The following is a 20,733-nucleotide window of genomic DNA, read 5'->3' on the forward strand; positions in this document are numbered from 1 at the left end:
CCACCCACAGCGGCTGCCCACCCTCGCCCTGTATACAGATGCAGGGGGAATCCACCTCCGAATGAGCCGCTCGCAGCTCCATCCCGTGCCGTGCCCCGGCTGGGCAGCCCCAGCCCTACTCCCACCTTCACTGCAGGGTCTTGATCTGTCCCCTTCCCCCAAACAGACTTACCAGGTTGGCCCTGTGTATCCTGTGCACATGCATGCGGCATTTATCAGTGACATTATCGGCCCCATCAGCCAAAAAAGCCAATTGCTGATAATGTAAATGATATTGGTGCTGATATAATATGGACCAGTGTATCAATGTACCTCTAATGGCAGCAAAGGACAAAAATCGGGATTTTTTTCTGTAAATGCCTGACCTTGACGAGTGCAATTCAGAAAAACTGTTAAGCACCTGGGTTTCCTCAGCAGCCAATAGTGAGTTTTGGGTGCCTTTAAAGAATGATACAAAGAGCCCAAGTGCTTAGCAGTTGCTTGGATCTATCCATTAGACACAGGGAACTCCTGGTCCACTACAAAAGTAAGCCAAATGTGCTCTGTAACTGGCACTGTGGATCAAAAAGCTTTTATTTGTCAGCGTCATAACATGGTAGGGTTTCTGGAATGTAGATATTGTTACCATTTCTCAGGTAGTAGCCTTATTTATTAAAGTATAAGTAGCAAAGAAAAGCAAATAGCAATCTGAATAGCAAAGAAAACTGTTTAAAGTTTTGATATTTAAAAGACTGTTTAGATGAAACAGATGAAGAAACTGGTTTGATTCAGGCAGTGCTGCAACAAGAACAGTAGCTTTTGTCATCTCATTGAGACAAAATATATAATTTAGAAACTTGGTCTTGGAGGCTGGGGACTTCTCCAGAAAGGGGTTTTACTTCAATGCCAATATAGATAAAATCTTGAAGGTGGCCACTAGATGAACAGCTGACTTGCTAGTTTCACCAGCCCTTGAAAAGAAGTGTTGTTGCTCCTGTCTTTGCTTTTGGAATGTGAAGTATTTATTAGATCTTTGTACTTCGTGCATAGATATTAATGGTAGCAGTGACCATTTCCTACTCAACAGCAGCAGAAAAGATGCTTCCAGTCCTGCCTAAATAGGAGATAAGTCATGTACTCCTCTGGCATAGACCACAAGTTTAACAGGAGGCTTGAGACCTGCTCTTTCTGCTGTTGTACTGCCTGTACTCTTCCCTGATCTGCTGTGCGCCACAGGCAGTGGCTAGCCATGCCACTTCTATGGCATGTGCACTGCAGGTTGGTCACCCCTGGTCTAGATCAGGGTTGGTAGCCTTATTTATCATTTATGTCCTCATGCATGGTACCTGGCAGCATATTGCAGCATATTTCATAAAATTCTGATGTATATAAGAGATTCTGTTCCATGAAACCGATTTTGATAAATTCCAGAAAATGTTTTTTGAAATGACAGCATAGAGTTTATCCATTCTATACTAATTTTATGTGAAACTTTCTGGTCTGTCATTAGTCTTTGATGGTCTATTTAACGTACACATCGGTGCCCCATATAGAAATTCATAATAGAGCCGCATTTACTCAAGACGGGGCAAAAATGATTTACAAAAGGTTTCATGAACGTCTATCCTGTCAATCAAAGATTCACCTGTATTATGGGACTTTTAACCTAGGCTTTGCAAAATTTAAGTCTCCCTTTTAATTACTGCTTGCGCTTCCATCAATCATTTGAATCAAAATAACATTCATTCTAGGTGTAATATCTGTCAGAAGAGAAGTGCAAACTCCATTGTCTAAGTCTATCCTTCAGTTTTTTCTGTAAATAGAAAAACAGTTGTCTGACCACACTCAAAACATTTATTGTGCCACTTCGGAAAATGTTCTGATAGTTTTTTCTTACTTCCACAACCATTCAAGCTTATCCATATCCATCATCTTTCTCAGTCTTAATTCAAATATTTTTGAGAAGGTGGTAGAAGGAATTGAGACAACTGAAGCACTTTGCTTTTTAATAGCTTCACTCCCAAAATCTGCAGGAATGGAGGGGATGTGAGTGTTGTACCAGGTACTACTATAAACTATTCTCTGCGCTGTGCTGCATCCTGGGAATAAGGTCCTTCTAAGGATGGGTTACAGGTTAGTAAACTTAGATGCTTAGGTCTTTGGGGCAAGAAAAATTTAAGTCAGCGTTTTCCAACTGGTGTGCTGCAGCACAATAGCGTGCCGTCACAAGTGAACTGGAGTGCCACGGAATTTTGCTGTGGCAATCAGCTTATAAATATGGGGATGGGGAATGCCTTAATGGGTGTTCCATAGAAAAATTTTATTAATATAAGTGTGTCTTGGGTTGGAAAACATTGGGAAACGCTGATCTAAGCAACAAGTCTGTTAAACTTTTTGTATTGTTTTAGTAGGAAGAAAAGCAAGTTTTAGAAGTATGCAGCCTGTCACTGGCAAGCCATTGTTGTTTGCTTCATCCCTGAAGCTTTAAAGAGAACTTGTTTATAGACTTCCCTACAAGAAGTTATTGAAAAATATAATGTTGCTGTATTCTAGGCTGCTGGTATATATTCATTTTTTGGTGCAATGAGATTTGATCTCCAGTCCCAACAATCATGCCTCCTGCAATGCACACATACGTGGCACAGTATGTAATCGGGATCAGGGATTGGATCCCAATCATATCATTTTCACTTGCCATAATTATAATGGCATAATCAGAATCTTGAGCTTCCCCTGCAGTGGCAAGTTAGAAACACTACAGGTCCGGCCACTCAACATTCAGCTGCTTGTAAGCTGTAGCCATCGAGATTTACATAGGGGACTCAAACTGGCTCCAGTGCAGTCTGGCTGGAGCTTATAATTAGCTGATAGTCGGCCCTGGACCACACTGGGGCAGGCTTTACTCCCCAGTTTGGCAAGCTGATTGTTGGCCTGGCTGGGTAGCTCTGGGTCTGTCTTGGGACTGGGCCTCATACTGCAGTAGCTGGGCTGACAAGCAGCTGATTGTCAAAACCCTGTGCATGGCAGCTCTGGCTGGGAGTTTTAAAAAACATGGGTACAGGCATGCTCTTCAAAGCTCCCTGTGCTCTGGGACTCGCAATGTGGGGCTGGTAGTTGGGAGCTTTTAGCTGCCCAGCTGCTCTTTTTCCACATGATTAGCATAATACTTAGGCTAATGAGCATTAAAGCACACATATAATGCACACTTAATGTGCATTACAGTGTCACAAAAAAACCATGTGCTATTGCTAATGTACATTAATAGGCTAATGAGCTTTTTTCTTGCACCTCACAATGGAGGCACTAAATCTGAATGTGTATTAGCAAAAGCACGTTAATGAACATGTAGATGTGCCCTGTGTGTAAGTCTTTTAGGAAACTGGGTAAAGGAGACTCTGTTAGTTTGATATAATACTGTGGGAGACTCTTGTTCATGGAGGCAGAGGCATAGGGGAAAAAACGAAAATGCAGTCAACACTTTCTTTGTAGTCACATGAATAATTTTGCCTGAGGACTTGGTATTGATGGTTTAAGGATGAGATAACCAGTGTGTGGCTTGACTTGCGTTACCCTATAATACATGGACATCTTGCAAGAATACAGAGTATACATGAATTGATCCTTTTAATAGTAATAAAATTAAATGGGAAGATGAGGACAATTGAAAACTCGATTTTAAAAAAAAGTATTACTAGAGTAGTGTATGTTCATTGTTTTGGAAAAAAATGTTTGCAAGGTAATAGTTGTTGCTGAAGAATGAGTTACCGTATCTCAAATTCACAGAAGTTTAGGGCTGGAAGGGACCTCATGAGATCATTGGGTTCAGCCCCCCTGCTCTGGGCAGGAAAGACAACTGGGGACAAATAACCTCAGCAAGGTGTGTGTCTGGTCTCCTTTTGAAGATCTCCAGGGTAGGTGCCTGCACCACCCCTCCTGGGAGTCTATTCCAGAGCTTGGTCACATGAACCACACAAGTCTGGTCACACAAATCTCTTAAACTCATGATGATTTTACATTTTAAACTTATGATGCATATTGTTAAGCTTAGCTAGATTTGTTACATATGCTAAGTTGTGTAAAACATAAAATTTAAATGTGTGTTTAGTTTTCTCCTGTACCCTGTAGTTTAACTTTGTGTGCTGAAAAGTTTTTAGATTTGAATTATTGTGTCTAATTTAGTGCAGTAATAGCATTTTATATGATAAAATGGTTTTATAATGGTTTTATATGATAAAATGATAGGCTTGAGCTTCTTTTTTTTTAGTGCTTTCATATCAGCTGCTCAATCTCTATACTCCCCACAATACCATTTCATTTTCTCTTACAGTATTTTTTCTAGTGTTGTACATGGGTGCCATGATGTAATTATTTAAAAGATAATGTCAGAAAGTGAAGCTTTTTAAAACACAATTTTTAGCTTTTAGAAGCCAGTCTTCTCTGGCTGAGTTAAGCTATCTTAAATACATGGCTATAGTATTGGGGTATGGTACAAGTGAATGGTTAAAGAAAAAAAAAAAAAAAAGAGGGGGCATTCTCAAAACTAGTTCTCTCTTACTTGATGAGCACTAACTTTGAATATTATTTGAATGTCTTATTACAAATTAACTGGATTTTTTTATTGAATTTCAAAATTAAATGTCTAAAATGGTTTAAAAAGGGAAGTTCTCACCAGTGGGTAATATTTTGTGTGAAAAATGATGCTTTGAAGATTAATTATTCTGATGTTCTCAGGAACTGCCTCTTGGTGAAGATTTGGTAATAATTCTGCCTGAGGATATTGAACTAAAGCCTTTTGGGACAGTTTCAAGCATTATTGATCAGTTAGGTAAGCAAGATGCATTTATTTTGTTTAACTAGCAACCATATTTTATATCATTGTTTTGAGTACATGGTGTTTACTGCAGCATCTCGTTTCTTAAAGTGAGCATACGCTTCTTTTGACTTTGTATGCTTGTATAGTGTAACAAAATGTATTATGTGAATGGTTTTATTGAGTATAATTTTTTTTTTTTTGTTGACTCCTTCTTACCTGGCTATTGAAGGCATCTTTTTAAAGGTAGGGATGTTTTGTGGGGCACTCAGGAAAATTTCCTGTCATGGAAAAAATTGTTGAAAAAGTAGATGCTTAATTTGTAACTGGTAAAAATGTCTTCAGAAATCTGTAGCCCATATTCAGTGTTTCAGTTGGCTTGCAAGATATAGGAGAAGGGTAAAAGAAAGAATTGAAGGTTCTGTGATGGTCCACTCCAAAATGTGTGGGGTTTTTTTTTGTTTGTTTCCCCCCCCCATCCCTTTTAAGTAAGAAGTGATGTAATAAACTTATTTTTCTTTCACAATGTTTGTATAGTTGGTACCGCCTGCTTTATCTGCTGTTTATCTATATGCTACTAGCATCTTGTCCTTTGGCAGCTGGCACCAGCATAGGATGACAGATGTGCTTCATCTGTGGGGCTGGATGTAGTGTCAGCCTAAGTAGGACTGTGAGGAACTATGGATGGAACAGCAGATGCAGATAGTATACATCAACAATTAAGAACTTGGCAAATCAGACTTTTGCAGAATCTGACACTGAATGATTGTTCCTGTGTCTGACTTCACAATAGACGGACAAGGTTCTTTGGGTAAATCAGAAAAATCAGTTGGTCTAATAAAAGCTGTCAGATTTACCCAAAGAACTTTTGTCTGCCTGTGTCCTTAGACCAGGGGTGTCCAACGTTTTTGAATGTGGGGCCAGATCACAAACTTTTTATCACCCAGTGTGCTGGCGAGCCATATTCAAAGACCTCACAGGAAGTGGTATCACATCAGGAAGTGATGTCACATAACCTTTGACACCAATGAAGTTGCAGGAAGTGACAATGAAATGGGTCTGGAAATGTGGTTTAAAATCCAAAATAAAAACAATACCTGACCTGGACCCCATGAGGCAGCAGGCATCCTGCCACCAGTCAAACAAGACCTTGGGAAGAAATTTCCAACAGCTTTTGCCAGTGGGAGGAGGTAGAAATTAAAGAGAGAACCTCTTCCCCTTTTCTTTTTGTCCATGTGTTAACTGACGAGACACAGAACAGAGCCTGAAAACCTTGCTGTATTTCCACTACCAGCTCTCTGTTCACAGAGGTTAGAACAGCGAGGGAGTGGAACAGACTGCCTAGGGAAGTTGTGGACTCTCCATCATCGGAGGTGTTTAAAAAGATGTTGGACAGCACTGGTCGGGCATGATCTAGGCCAGCATTTCTCAAAACATGGGTCGCGACCCAAAAGTAGGTCTCAAGAATATATGAAAGGGTCACGAGCGAACTTTAAAAATGGGTTCTCCTTTAAAGGAGAAAAACATATAACTGCCAACCCACAAGAGAAAAGCCACAGAGTTCCAGCCTGCAAGGGGCTACTTGGGCCCCCTCATGCCCCACACACGGGGGCACTGGAGTCTGGAGGTAGGAGCAGTGAGGGACACTGGGTCGGGACTGATCTAGACCGGGGTGGGCAATTATTTGAGGCAGAGCGGAGAAACACAGGGCCATGACCCTTGCCATAAGACTCCCTCCCCTGTGAAAGGCAGGGACCCCCCCCCCCCCCCCCCCCACACACACACACACAGAGGTGCCGGGAGCCCACAGCACCGGCCCAGTCCTACCTGTGGCGCCTTGGCCAGGCAGGAGGTGGCAGAGGCAGACTACAAGGGCGAGCCCAGCTGCTGTGCCGCCTCTGCAGGTCTGCATCGCCGCGCCAGGCTGGAGGGAGCCGGAGCCAGGGCTGGGGCCGTGTGGCACCTTGGGGTGCAGTGAATGCAGGCTCGGCCTGAGCCCGGGGCTGCCCCGTGTGGCGTGGCCAATGCCGACAGTCCGGCGGGAGGAGGCACCTGCCTGCGACGCTCTGCCTTTGCCAGCGGCCCGGGGGCAGGCAGCCAAGCCAGGCTGCCTCTCACCTGCGGGTGGGGAGCAGCAAGTCGCTCGGGCTGGGAAGCGCGGTGTCTTCCCCACGTGGTGCTGGGGACTGGAGGAGGCGGGCTAGGTCTGCGCTCCTCTTCCGACATTCACTGTGTTGGCAACGTCAAGCTGACGCGGTGCGTGTGGGAACCTTGTCCCTTCCCAGCCCTTCAGCGGCCATTAGGAAGCTGCTGAGGGGCTGTGGGAGGGACAAGGGGCGTTTCCTATCGCAACATTGCGGGCCACAGAAAATGCCTTGGCGGGCTGCATGTTGGACAAGCCTGCCTTAGACCATCACTGCTACAACCTACACCCCTGACTTCAGAATACAAACTCAAAGCTTGTATATATGATCTATTCTTCTTAAAGTGTTTCCCACCTAATTGTTGTAACAAGAGTTAGAATTTGAAACACCAGGCAAGTAGAACTGATAAATAGTTTCTTGTGTTCAAGCTGACTGAAATATTAGGATGTAAAATGGATAATTAAAATTTGTTTTGGTATTAAATGTTGTTGGTAATATAGATAAAGATAGCTGTCTTTTTAGAGCTGCACCAATACATTGGTCCCATATCGGATCAGCACTGATCTGAGGAAAATTGAGAGCATTAGCAATAGGTTTTTTCGTTTTTGTTTTGTTTTGTCTGATGTGGCTGATTAAATGCCCTGTGCGTGTGCACAGTTTGAGGCCCTGTGGGAGTGAGTGGGGCTGGGGCAGGTGTAGATGCTGCCCAGCTGGGGAGGAGCAGAGTGTGGAATGGAGCCATGGCTTGTCCGGGGGGGTGGTGGTTCCCAGTGCTGCATGTACCCCAGGAGGGCATGGGGCTAGGGCTTCACAGGGCTCTTTCTGGCCAGGGACTCTGCTGGGGCTGTACTAGGGGTGGGCGGTGGCAGCGCTGGGAGTGGGGGTTGGGGTCTGTAGTCACCCCAGAATTTGCTGTAGCTTCCCTGTAGCCCCCTCTTAGCGCTGCCACCTGTCTGGACTGCAGTCCCCTGCTGGGAAGAGCCCCATGCAGCCCCAGGCTGCACTGGCAGCCCACCCTTATCCCGTGTGCAGATCTATGGGCACGTGCCCCCCCATGTCTTCCTGGGGTGCATGCAGCGGTGAGAACTGTGCTCCACCCCCCCCCCCCCCCCCCCCGATTAGCTGGGACTCCTAGCCCCACTCCGTTCCTCACTGTGGGGGCCTCTAGACCATGCCAGGACAAGAAATGTATTATGTGCCAACACGTCCACTGCTCCCATCATAACTATACCCCACAGTAGAACCATCACCATTTCTGGATCTTACACCTACACCTCCAGAAATGTAATATAATTAATCCAATGCACCAAATGCCTGGATGGAAACTATGTAGGAAAAACCGAACAACAACTATGTACCAGAATGAATGCGCACTAAACGTTTATCAAAGGCAAGAATACCCAATTGTCTGTGGGGGGCACATTTTTTTCACAAGATAACTGCTCTGTCTCCAGTCTCTCAGTTCTAATTCTCAAAGGGAATTTACAAAGCACCTTTTGTAAGCAAGTCTACAAACTTCACTTCATAAATCTACTGGATACAAAAAAATCATGGACTAAATACTAGACGTTGGATTTATGGCATGTCATAATCTGCCTGGCATCCAGTAACCCCAGCTCTATATTTTCCCAGTTGCATTTTATCACCTGTTGACATTCCCCTTTCTGTTCCTCCCCCCCCCCCTCCCCCCGCAACCTGTCTCTCACCTATTAACTCCTGTCCTCTCTGATCTTCCCTGCCGCATGTGCATTTTCACAGAGCTGTATATTGGCTTAAGCTTCTATTAGGACCCTAGAGAGAATACACAAACCAGCAGACTCCGCATGCCTGAAGATGGGTGTTTGTGCCTGAAAGCTTGCAAAGACCACCTTTTTCTAACTGTTCAGTTGGTCTAATAAAAGATATCACATTTACCCAAATAACTTTGTCATCCTTTTTATAGCCGTGCATTTTCTTGCCTTTTAGTGGGCTAGTAATGAGAGTCTCAAGACGGAGTTATATTAAGGGTTGTTTCCATGAGGCGGCCTTGAATAATCAGATTGGGGGGAGAGGGAGCTAAGCTCTCTTAGTTTGAGTTATTCTCATCACCTGTATATTGGTGTCTAAATTGCTACTTTTTGTGGCTACCAAGGGAACTTTTTTCAGATGTAGACCATTTGGTAAATAGCATCTTTCTTAGTCTTCAAATTGCCATGTTTAATTGAGAGACATGAACTGCCCAGTTGTCTTGGTTGTCAGGTTCTGAAATATGGCAATTTAAAGTTGGCTATTTCAAATATCATATTAGCAGTAATATATGTTAAACATGTAAACAGTTTGGTAACAACAGATAGGATTTTGGAATGAAAATCTGGAGATGTAGTTTAATGCTCAAAATACTTGTTTGATTTTTGGCTAGAGGTGCACTGATACATCGCTCTGATATTGGATCAGTACCGATATAAAGAAAATTGGCTGTATCGGAAATCAGCCTGAAGTGGCTGATAATTTGGCTGATTAAATGCCTATGCCTGTGCACAGCCACAGTGCAGCACACAGGCAGCAAGGAGCACAGCCTGGCAGCATGCGGCTGGTAAGTCTGGTGTGGTGGAATAGGAGGGGGAAGGGAAGGGATGTGTGGGGGGGACAGATCAATGCACCCTGTGGTGAGGGAGGGAGGAGGCAGGGTGCCTGGCTGGGGTGAGGTGGCCCCTGGCTCTGTGTGAACCTCCCCCACTTCCCTTCCACCACAACAGACTTAGTAGCTGCATGCAGCTGTATTGGAAGTTGGATCAGTATCGGCCGATATGCCTCCTTAAATATTGGCTATTGGTATTGGCCCCCGGAATCTCTATTAGTGCACCCCTAATTTTGGCCCAAGGACTTTTGTTTGTGGACTCTTAAGATTGAGAAAAACTTGTCTTGTATTATTTTTATTATTTTTTTTTTGCAGAAGGCAGTGTAGATTAGTACTGTCTAAGCTAAGTAAATTAGAGAGAGATGTGGAGTAAGCTTTCATGAACTGGAGCTCACTTCAATCATAAGGGGAAGGATGTGCCCAGATAAGTGTATAAACTGTCGAGAGTGGTTTAGAATACAGAGGTAGAAAGGAGCAGTGTTGGGAGAAGCGACAAGTAAAAAATCCACAAGAACAAGGGGTCACAAGGTAATTTAGGTAATGGGATAAAAATGTCCAGTCCCTGTTTAAACCATACTTAACACAAAGCAGTCTGTGGATGACTTCTTGTTTTTCAGTTTTCCATTCAAATTGGTTATTAAAGGTTTGCTGCCAGAGAAGAGCTACCCTGAGATAAGGATGGAGTGTACAGAGATGGAGGGATTCCTTAACCCCTTTGCAGGGGACAGAACCTCTTGCTGGCTGGCCTTTGCCTCAAATGCCTTTATTGAAGACACTGTCTGTTGAAATTTGTATGTTGTACTGGATCAATCCAGGAGGAGGTGAAGTCCCTTTCTCAGGAGCAGAACTGGGTGCTAGCTCCTTGAGTCGGGGCCATGGAGAATCGAGAAGAGTGAGGGACCACAAGAATGGAATCTCAGTGGGAAGAAGCTGAGGCTCCCCCCACCCTGCTCTTGAAGCCAGTCCAGTCTATGTCTCAATTGTAGACCTTAGAGGGGCACTTTGCTCAACTACTTCATGTAGCGCAGAAAAGGATTATATGAAATCAAAGCCTCCTTTTTTAATGTCTTTCCTTTGGTAAGTTTGAGCTAAGCACTTGTGTTTACTGCTTGATTTTGTTTTTTTATGAACAAACTGAAGACATACTAATTTGTCTGTAATCCATGTGCTCAGGTAAATGAGGAAGATGTAGTAAACCTACAGGTTTGCTTATATTAGTAAACTAGTTTGAGGCATTTTTATTCATTTTATTTTATAGTGCAAGTGTACCAAATGGTGCTTGTTTTTTTTTTTTTTGTTTTGTTTTTGGTTTGTTCAGTGGAGGCTTATTGTGCTAGAGAAGAGTGCACCTAGTGGTGAAGCAGCATTGCAAATACCTATTTGAACATTATGCTTTTACAATTGAATGGGTATGTTTTACCTGTAGGGCCATAGATTATAATAGGCAGCCTGTGCAGGCTGTAGTGTAGTGGTGTGAAATACGCATGACGTGAAGACACTTAACACAGAATGAAACGCTTCACTTGTTATCCTGCTCAAGAAAGCATAGCTGCAGCCTGTTTCCACTCAGAGTACATTGTAGTTTGAAACCTCAAAGTGAAAATTATGGATATCTATAATAAGGTCTGCATCTGAAAGTTATTTCTCTGCAGGATGCTTAGCTACTTCTGTTGGTTAATCAGCTAAAAGTGGCTGAGAAGCTAAGTCATCTACAATGCAACCTTGCATAATAGATGGCAGGTTTGCTCTTAATTTGGTGTTTGTTAGAACGGGTGGCCAACCTGAGGCGTGTGTGGCACAGGCAGCTTCCTTGTGCGGCATGTTGCAGATCAGGGAGAGTATAGAGCAGGGAGCATAAGGCCGAGCAGCAGATCAGGTAGGGAGCACAAGTCAGAGAGCAGAAAGCAGAGCAGCAGGTTGGGAAGGGGGTCGGAGCAGCACGTGGGGGGAGGGTACAAGGCTGATTTGTGGCATGCCTGCCAAAGAGGTTGGCCCCTTCTGTGTTAACATCTGCCATATCAACCTGTTTTTCTTTTTTGTCCTCCGAAGTGCTTTTCTTCTTGGGTGGGTGAGGCTGAACACAGATTGCTTTTTCAAAAGATTATCAAACAAGCTAAGACTTAGTTCAGGTCTGTAACTGGCCAGTCTGCCTATATTAAGGTTTAAAAAGACATGATGATTGCTGTCTTAAAATTAAGTATTACCACCCTAAAAGAGAAGTACTGGCTGTCTTAGCAGCAGGTGAAGTGCTTTGTCTCAGTCAGTGAAGAAGGACAGAAGATTCAAATCTAGAGATAAAGAATTTATATTAACACATTATTTTAGTAGCTGTTTATTTAAGTTTTTTTTTTAATAATTTCATTGGAAGCTGGTAGCAAGCCTTATAGTTTAAGTTGCTAATCTTTTTTTTTTTTCTATTCTCAAAGGTTTTTGTGATAATTTTTTTTAGAGAACTCCTAAAATATCTACTGCTTGCCTTTTTTAAGATTATTGCAGATGGTAAGTCTTGTGCAACATCCTTGTAGCAGAATGCCAGGATGGCTGAAAAAACATGTGCATGGTTGTGCTTACTCAAGGGCCAGACTACTGCTACTATAGCACATGGTTACCTATGAACTTCTTCAGGTCTTAATTATTAGCCAATTCCCAGTGTAGCTGAGCTAAATTACAACTATATACCAAGTAGGGATGTAACTGGTTAAACAACAATTATATTTATACCATTTACTGCTTACTATTTATCATTTAGTGACCTTTGGCAGGAACGGCCCTAGCTCATTTTCTTCACTGTGTGCCCAGTCGTGGGCAGCAACCCCATCCTGGGAGGCTGCTGCTACAGCCCCAGTGCTCCCCCCGAGATCCCTATTGTGTCACCCTGCTGTGCTGCTGCCCCTCAGGAATGCCCTGGGGCTGTGCTCACCACGTGAGGGACTGACAGCGACCCCTTAGACTGGTGTCACCTGCTGATACAGAGCTGCCTCAGGCTGAGCCAGCCATATGCTCAGCCCTGCCTTAGGGCTGGGCCAGGCCATGTGTGGCCCTGGTGCCACAGGTGGGAAGGAACTGGATGCAATACGCCCAGCAGAGGCTATCTTGCTGGGACCAGACCCTCCCTTGCTCCCCAGGTGAGCTGTGGAGGCCCGACCCAGCTGTGTGGAGAGCCCTTCTAGGCCTACAGGCACTCAGCTTCTCTCTGGGCCTGGGCAGTTCTAGCCTTGGGCCCCAGGCTGCTGCCATCAAGGGGTGCCGATCACACACCTATGAGCAGGCGAACAGTGCTGGCTGTACTGGGGCTAGGCTGGGCCGGAAACTGTTGATCTGCCCATCGTGGCTTTGCAGCAGCCTGGTGGGGGGAGGGACAGGTACTGAGCCCCACTGCCACTCTTGGGGCCTGGGCCAAGCTCACAGCCGCTGCCCTGGATGCAAGGAGAGACTTTCCTGGCAGAGCCCCAGTTCTGCTGGCAGGGACGTGTGGGGAGCGGGAACCCAGCTCTGCTCCAGCTGTAGCTTCACACTGTTACCGTCCTGTGATCCTGGTGTGTCCCTGGCCCTGTTCACCTGTCTTGCTCCCAAGCATCATCCCCCCCCGACCTGCAGCCCCATCTCACATAGCGAGTTTTGGTGAGCTCTTGCATGGGTGGGGGTGGGGATGGAGGCGGAGAGGAGGTGCTAACCTGGCCTGGGATAGCTCATCAAATTGTCCATCCCTCATCTAAGGTGTCAAGCTTTGTATTCTTTTGCTTTAAAAGAAGTCTCTGAATGTACTAAATTTCTGATCTGCAGTACAAGAAGTAAATGCAGCATGTGATTGATTTTTTTTAAAAAAAAAAAATCTAAACCAATAAAGTTGCTTTCTCCACAAAACTGACCATATCTAATTTTTTATTATTCCGCAGTTTTGTCATGCTATGCTAATTTTTAATTTGTGAAATTTTTCCTATACTTGTCCTCTGCCCCACCTGTACATAGTCCATTCATTCTGTTTCCTTCTCAGGCCATTTCTTCTTACCTTTCTGATGCAGTTCTGCAGATTACAGATCTGCTATCTGATTTTTTTTTTTTCTATTCTTCCTGCACAGAACTCCCATGAATGTATCAATCTTGTTTCTAGCATTATGTGGGAGCTGGGATTATGTAATCTGAGTTGTATGGTAGAACTTTCCTGGATTGTGCTATTCAGGTTTTACATTTTTTTTTCATACTTGCAAGTTTATTTTCATGGACATTTATTCAAATGTAAAGTTTTATATTTGGAATCTAGCTTCAGAGATTGCATATTGCATATAGACTTATGAGTAAGTTGCCCAAGCATTTAAAAACTATGTTTAAAATCTGTTTAATTATGAAATATTCTTTGTATTATTTGCAGTTGCTGCTTCAATTCTAAATTACTGCTGGTTAAATTGTTGTTTTAACATCTTAAAATATACTAAACTTCCATTTTTTTTTTTTTTTACTTTTAGTAGTAATTGAGTCACTGAAAGGCCTACCTCCGGTAAATGAAGAAAGCATTATTTTTAAGGAAGATAGGCATGCAGCAGGAAAGGTCTGTGAAACAAACTATTACACTACTGCTGCTGTTTGTATGGTAAAACATCATAGGTTGTAACACCAGAAAAGTGAATGTATATTGTTGGTGGCATCTATAACCTGTAAACTAATTAGTTCCATGCTTATCATTATATATGGGTAACAGTACTATGATACTGGTTATGAATGCTTCATTGGGGAGTCCATTAAAATGTTGGTTCCTTCTTTGTATTGTTGGTCCCTTTTTCTGCACAGCTAGTCTTTTCTGAAGACCTGATTCAATTCCCTTCTAGATGAGGTAGCTAGCTAATTGACCGTGTAAAATACTCCTTTGTTTCAAGATTTTCAGTCTTCACTCTTCTTCCAGTAGCTGAACCAGATACTCCATTCTGAGATCAGTGAGCACTGTTCAAATTTAAATTGGCTCTCTGTTAGTGAGAGCCCTCTTTTTAAGGCTGGGCCCCATCGGGTTATTTTGGGTCAGCTCTCAAAAGTTAGATGGTCCTAATTTTGCATAAAGCTGAAACTGTAGCTGAAGCTGGTAGAGCATGGTAGATGCTATATGCTGTATTGAATAATTATGCTTCTAATAATTTTGGGGGAAAAATCTTTTGTTTTATAAGTTTAAGCTCTAATAGGGTATTCTAGAGATGCATTTGAAAAGGTAAATAAAATTGCCTAAGGGCACACTGTGCCACCTTTTACAAGTAACAGAATATTTTTCTTAGCTTTTGTCTTGGTTCATTTGGTGGTGTTTCTGTGTAGTCACTTTCATTACAGTCCATTTAACCTTTTGTTTGTGAATTTTGAACAGCAACAGGGTACGTAATTTTTAGAGGTGCATATACACAAGGGGGCAGAATTAAGGTTACTTGAGCAGCCTAAACTCTGGTATTTTCAACTTTTGGGTGCTTTTAATTGCAACTCAAATGGTGCTTCAGCTTAGGTTTCATTTAATTAAGTTGTATTACGTGTACTTGTAACATCATTCTGCCATCCGCTTTTAGGGTTTAAGTACTAAAATTTCAGTACAGGTCTAACTTTACATTATCTGACAGCAGCAGAAGGTTGCTGTCCTCTGCTGGATGGGAGAGATCAGGCTGTTTGGTCCAGAGCACAGTGGGAAATCAGGGTCAAACCAGGCTTCCAACCCCGCCCTCCCTCCACGCACTTGCGCACACATGCACACACACTGTCACTTGGCTAGTGTTCTGGGCTTGGTTTGAGATTATACTGTTAGTACTTGGTTGCTTTGTCACGCTGAAATTTTGTAGCTAGCACAATGAGGGGGGGGAAATTTCCTTCTTTTTCTGCCAACACATTGTGGAATTCTTTGAAAAAGGGAAAGAATGCAACTGGGAAAAATCCAGCTGGTGATTGTAAATGGCAACTTCCATGGGCTTTGAGAAGAAAAGAATAGCTGGAGATAAAAGAATACATTTTCTCAGTTCAGAATTGTGGTTAGAGATGAGCATGTTTTTACGGTGAGGTGGGAAACTTCCAAGCAAGTTAATGGAGTAGATGAGAATAGGTGCAAGAGTGGTTAAGAGGGCAGCAGAGTGGCAGAACAGAGTTCAGAGCAGGGTGGAATTTTGTATATGGCAGGTTTAAAAAAAAAAAAAAAAAAAGGTGGCAATAAGGAAGGGGAAAAGCATGTTGTATTTCTTTAATTCCTCCCTTTCCCCCTGTGGAAGAAGCACTGAGATCCTACATAGAAGAGTTTAAGGAAGCAGGAAGGTTTTGAGAAGTGAGTTAAAGTGGGAGAAGGAAGCTATGATTCTGGGCATAGGATTCAGTTTGGTGGAGATGAAAAGCTATTTAGTTGGGAAGATGGCAGAAGGAGAGAATGAAATTACAGTTAAGGAAGTTAGTCCGCTGATGGGATTTCCTCCGGAAACTAAAAGAATGATCCATGTATGGGTTGGGTAGAGATTTAATTTTAAGGAGGACAGACGAGTCCAGAGTGTTCCAAGTACAGAGAGCCACAGAGACAAAAAAGAACCAAAATTTTGAGAAGGACTTAAGGTAGAAGGATTGGAAGGAGTACAAGAAGTGAACAGAGAAAGAGGCAGTGAGATGAGCGGAAGAACTCTATCACACAAGTGCCTCCCTCTTGCCTACACAAATAGCTGCTGGTAAGTGGCGGCTAAATAGGAAATGGGAAAGGAAAGTGACTTCTTCAGTAGCAATTGTTAAGGAAACTAACAGCACTGTGTTGAATGATAAACAAAATTATTTAAACACAAAATCTCAACCTGCAGGTCATGGTTGATTTGAAGTGTTTGAATTGCTCTAAAACTTAATCCAGTAACTTTTAGACTATTCTTACAATCCTGACAATATCCATTATTGTTTTACCGTATAATTGTAGAGGAGAAATTCTTAGTTTTAGTAGTTTCCTGAAATTGGCTATAATTTTCTTTTGTCTTTCAGATATTTGAGATATTTGGTCCTGTTTCACGACCCTTCTATGTGTTAAGGTTTAACAGCCCTGAGCATATTAAGAAGAAGGGCATTAATCTGAAAGATGCTGTGTATTTTGCTCCATCAGTGGAAGATTTCACCCAGTATATATTTGCGGAGAAACTACAACAGTGAGTCATTAACCTGTTTTTTACATGATTTTAAGGCTGCTTAACAAAGTGTATATTGAACTGCCCCATTACAGGCACAAAAACAGTGAACTTTTACAAGAAAAATTAAGTGTATCTTGCAAAAGTGAAAGTGCAAAAGTAGACCATGTTATAATAAAATTGTTTACCATCAAAGTGAAGGAGGAAAATAACCAAAGTAATATATTTGTTTTAACATTAAGCATTTGAATGATTGCTAAATTTCAAATCAGGGTAGATAACAATCAATGATTTAAAAAAAACCCACAGATTTTTTCATTTATAGCAGTTTTTTATTTAATCTCTTTAAAAAAAATTAAGATGCTTTTAAAAAAATAAACTTTTATTAAGAGTTTTAAGCTAAGTTAAAGCTCAAAGATATCATCATGGAATAGGCATTAGAACTTCTAACTATATACTAATTTTCAGCAATATACTCATGTAACCTTTTAGAAGTTTTATAAATAGGTCATAACAGGCCATGGCTATTAGGGGCCCAGTCTTACAGGGTTCCCAGAAGCTCCCCTATAGATTTGTAAAGATTAAAGAAAACCACTCTACCCAGTGACTCAGTGTTCAGTAGAAGTTCCCATTAAGCATCTCTGTGATGCTTAGTTTCAGTTCTAAACTGTGGCTTTGTGTCTCCAGAGATCATAGGCAGACAAGGCTTTTTAGGTAAATGTGGTATTAGACCAGCTAAATAGTTGGAAAAAATATTCTTTGCAAGCTTTCAGGCACAAACACCCTTTTTCAGGCATAGGGAAAAGTTTGTCTCCAGAGAGATACTGCTGTTAACAAGGATGTTTATGGAAATGAGAGAGAAACAGGGATCCTGTTTTTCCCTGATTTAAAAAAAATAAAATAAAATTGCAAAATTTATAATACCCCCCCTGTCCCCACCCCAAATCCATGACTTAAAATTTAAAGGCCCCCACAAACCCCCTGGCCCTGCTTGTGCCTCTCGTCCTGCCCCCACAGCCTTGCTGGTGCCCTTTGCCCCTGGTCCCCCAGCCCTGCTGGAGGGGGCCCCCAGCAGCCAGGGCTACAGACCCAGGTTTGCAGCCTCCTGGCCATGCTCCCCACCCCCTCCTCCCCACTGCCTGTTGTGGGCTCAGGTGGGGGGGTCTCCCTGCTACTGTGCACACCTGTGCCCTCCAGATCTGTATGTGGGGCAGGTGCAGGCTCGGGCTCCTGCCCTGCTTCACTCCCTCAGGGCCTCTGCAACTCGGTGGGCACAACCTGGCGCGGCAGGAAGCAGCAGAGCTGCGTGGAGAAGCAACCTGGCAACCTGCCTCCTGCACGCAGGGCTGCAGTGAGAGCAGCAGCACGGGATTACACCACTCAAAGCACTGGCACGTGCGGGAGATGTGTCATGAGGGCAGCGTGGAGCTCGCAGTGGTGAGCAGCTTCTCCTCATGGCTCCTGATGTGCTGGGTCATGCCTGCCGGGCTGTGGAGGCCTCGTGGGGGAGGGAAGCGGGATGGCAGGGAAGAGTGGAGTTGCATGGAGAAGCTGCTCGCTGCTGCAAGCTCTGCACTGCCCTGGCAACACGTCTCCTGCGTGTGCTGCTGCTTTGAGGAGCACAATCCCATGCTGCTGCCTTCACTGCAGCCCTACGCACAAGAGGCACGTCGCCAGGGCAGCTTGAAGCTTGCAGCGGCAAGCACCTTCTCCTCGCAGCTCCGCTCTTCTCCGCTGTGCCGGGTCATGCCCGCCAGATTGCAGAGCCTCGGGGCAGGGAAGCAGGGCGGGATCCTGCGCCCACCGCCTGCACCTATCCTACGCATAGATGTGGAGTGCACGGGTCCCCCTTTCTCCCCAGGAACACGTGCGGCAGCGGGTAGCCCCCGCCCCTGGCCCTGTCCTGCTCCCTTCTAGGGCCCCATAGCCACGCATTGTTGCCCCAAGCCCCAATCACAGCCTGACTGGGCAGCAGCCCCAGCCCTGCCCAGCTTCCTCCTTCCCTCCCTACAGGGGCCTCATTCCCCCTGCCCCCCCTCCCAGCCACTTTACCTGCTGGAGCTGCTCCGCAGGCTGCCTGGGGCCAAAGTAATATCCATACACGTGGTGCCACCTGTCTCGCCACCTTCCTTCCAGCTCCCTGCAGGCTGGAACTTGGTTAGCCTGCAGGAAGCTCATTGCAAAACAGCAGAATCCATGGGTTTCTCTGGTAAAACGAGACATCTGTGTTTGCTTGCGGTTAAAGGTAAAATCCACTGTTTACTCCATTTTTTTTCCATGGGAAACAGAAAACCTGGATCCCTGGAGATAACAGACCTGATTACCCATCAGCCCTATTATTATTATTTCTGCAGGTTTGTGTACACACAGTCGAGGCCTTGCCTTTCTTTAAAGGTCCAACATTTCAATAAGTCAAATGAAAATAAAGGATAGCAAACAGCAAGGATATCTAGACTGTTTGTAGAAAACAATGATTAAATCAGGGCTTTCTGACCTGTGATTTTAATTATGGTTGAAATAGATTTTATTTAAATCAGACCTACCCTGTTTCAAATTGTCGTTAAAACAACATAGGAAGATTAGATCTAGTAATTTGTTTTGTGTTACAGTGTTATGGAAAAAGAAATCAAACCTAGAGAAAATAACTAGAAAAATTACTGTGAACTAAAACTCTTCTTTTATTAATGGATTGCTTTTCCTGCATCTGTAAATGTAAAAATAATTTTTCAAAGTCTGCACCCCCATTATAAAAAATACAGCAACATTGAAATGATCAACATTAAAGTATTTGATATCAAAATCATTCACAATTTGACCAGTATAACACGTTTATATCTATAGGTCTGGGGTATTTTTTTTGTTTTTTCCAAATCCAAAGCTTAGACATGATGATAAATTAATTTTAAAGATTGATAGTGAGATGTAAAAGAGTATTCCAAAGGGTGAATGATTAATTGAATGTTGCATTGCTTTTTCTCATAAATGAAGGAGCAGGGTGATACACAGAAACCTACTTTGTTTTTCATGGGTTCTTACTTAGTCAGTAGACCCCATTAAAGAACTGAGGGGACCAACAGGGGGTGGGGTGGGAAGGGTGAGATCATTTTGATCTTCTGGTAACACACATGCTAATACTCAAGTTCCAAAGCCCTTTTGAATTGATATCTGAAAAAATTGTAGTTAAACAAGAGAATGTACTTTTCTGAGACTTTTAAATCTTGGTCTCAGCTCCTTAGTGCTAAGACTGTTTTCCATTTGGACAAGAGTGGTTCTGTGGGTATAATGAGGCAGCAGCATCTGTCTGTGCCATCAGCCCTTTTCCCCCAGTTGTTCCGTCTTCCAATCTATCAACATACAAATGTGCATCTTTGAGTACTCAAATTGCCAGTTGCTTCTTTTTTGACTATAGTGAGTGAAAGTACCTTTCAGGTGTCTCCCTTCTAGAGATTCAGAGCAGGTCTTGACCCCTCTGGATTTTTGCCTTATTCATTTCCAAATCTTTCAGTAGTGCTTTGTCATTTGTTCTTGAGGTTTCATTAAACTCTTCTGTACTCAACTAACCAATTGCCCATCAAGAATGACAGGGGGAGGAGGACAGGCAGGGATGGAGTGCCGCCACCCACGCTGCTGCCTCCCAGGAGTCGGGGGGGGGGGGGGGGGGGGGAGAGCTTGCCTTGCCATGCCCTCTGTCTCCCCCTGCCCCTCCCCACAGCCCGGCTTCTCGGAGGCGGTGCAGTGCTGCCATGACTGCAGGGACGGAGGGGCAAGGCCTGCACTGCTGGCCTGATAACCCCCCCCTCCCCCCGCTCTGTCACTGCTGTCATGGCAGTGCTCTGCACTCTGGTTGTTTCACTAACCAATCGGAGCGCTCCAAGAATGTTATGGACAGACAGACAGACGGACAAAGCCCTTTGTTATATAAGAATTACCAGTGATCTTTGATACATGCCACATTTATATTGCAGTATATTTAGTTACTTCTATAATGGTCTAGTGATAGAGGCATGCTAGCATCCAAGTCTAGATACCCTTGGTGGCAAAAGTGGTTTGTTTTGGTGTTTTTGTTTTTCTAAAATATAT

General features: G+C 43.6%; 1 protein-coding gene across 1 annotated transcript in view; it reads left to right on the plus strand.

Moving 5' to 3' along the window:
- Positions 1-20,733, plus strand: part of NAF1 (nuclear assembly factor 1 ribonucleoprotein) — a 52,927-nt gene that overhangs the window by 14,471 nt on the left and 17,723 nt on the right. Inside the window, exons 3-5 of the mRNA XM_014611577.3 lie at positions 4,711-4,804; positions 14,014-14,096; positions 16,514-16,674. Of these exons, the coding sequence (XP_014467063.1) occupies positions 4,711-4,804; positions 14,014-14,096; positions 16,514-16,674 (338 nt within the window). The remainder of the gene's footprint in view (positions 1-4,710; positions 4,805-14,013; positions 14,097-16,513; positions 16,675-20,733) is intronic.

The sequence above is a fragment of the Alligator mississippiensis genome, chromosome 2 (assembly GCF_030867095.1).
Source record: "Alligator mississippiensis isolate rAllMis1 chromosome 2, rAllMis1, whole genome shotgun sequence".
In the NCBI taxonomy this organism is placed as follows: Eukaryota; Metazoa; Chordata; order Crocodylia; family Alligatoridae; genus Alligator; species Alligator mississippiensis.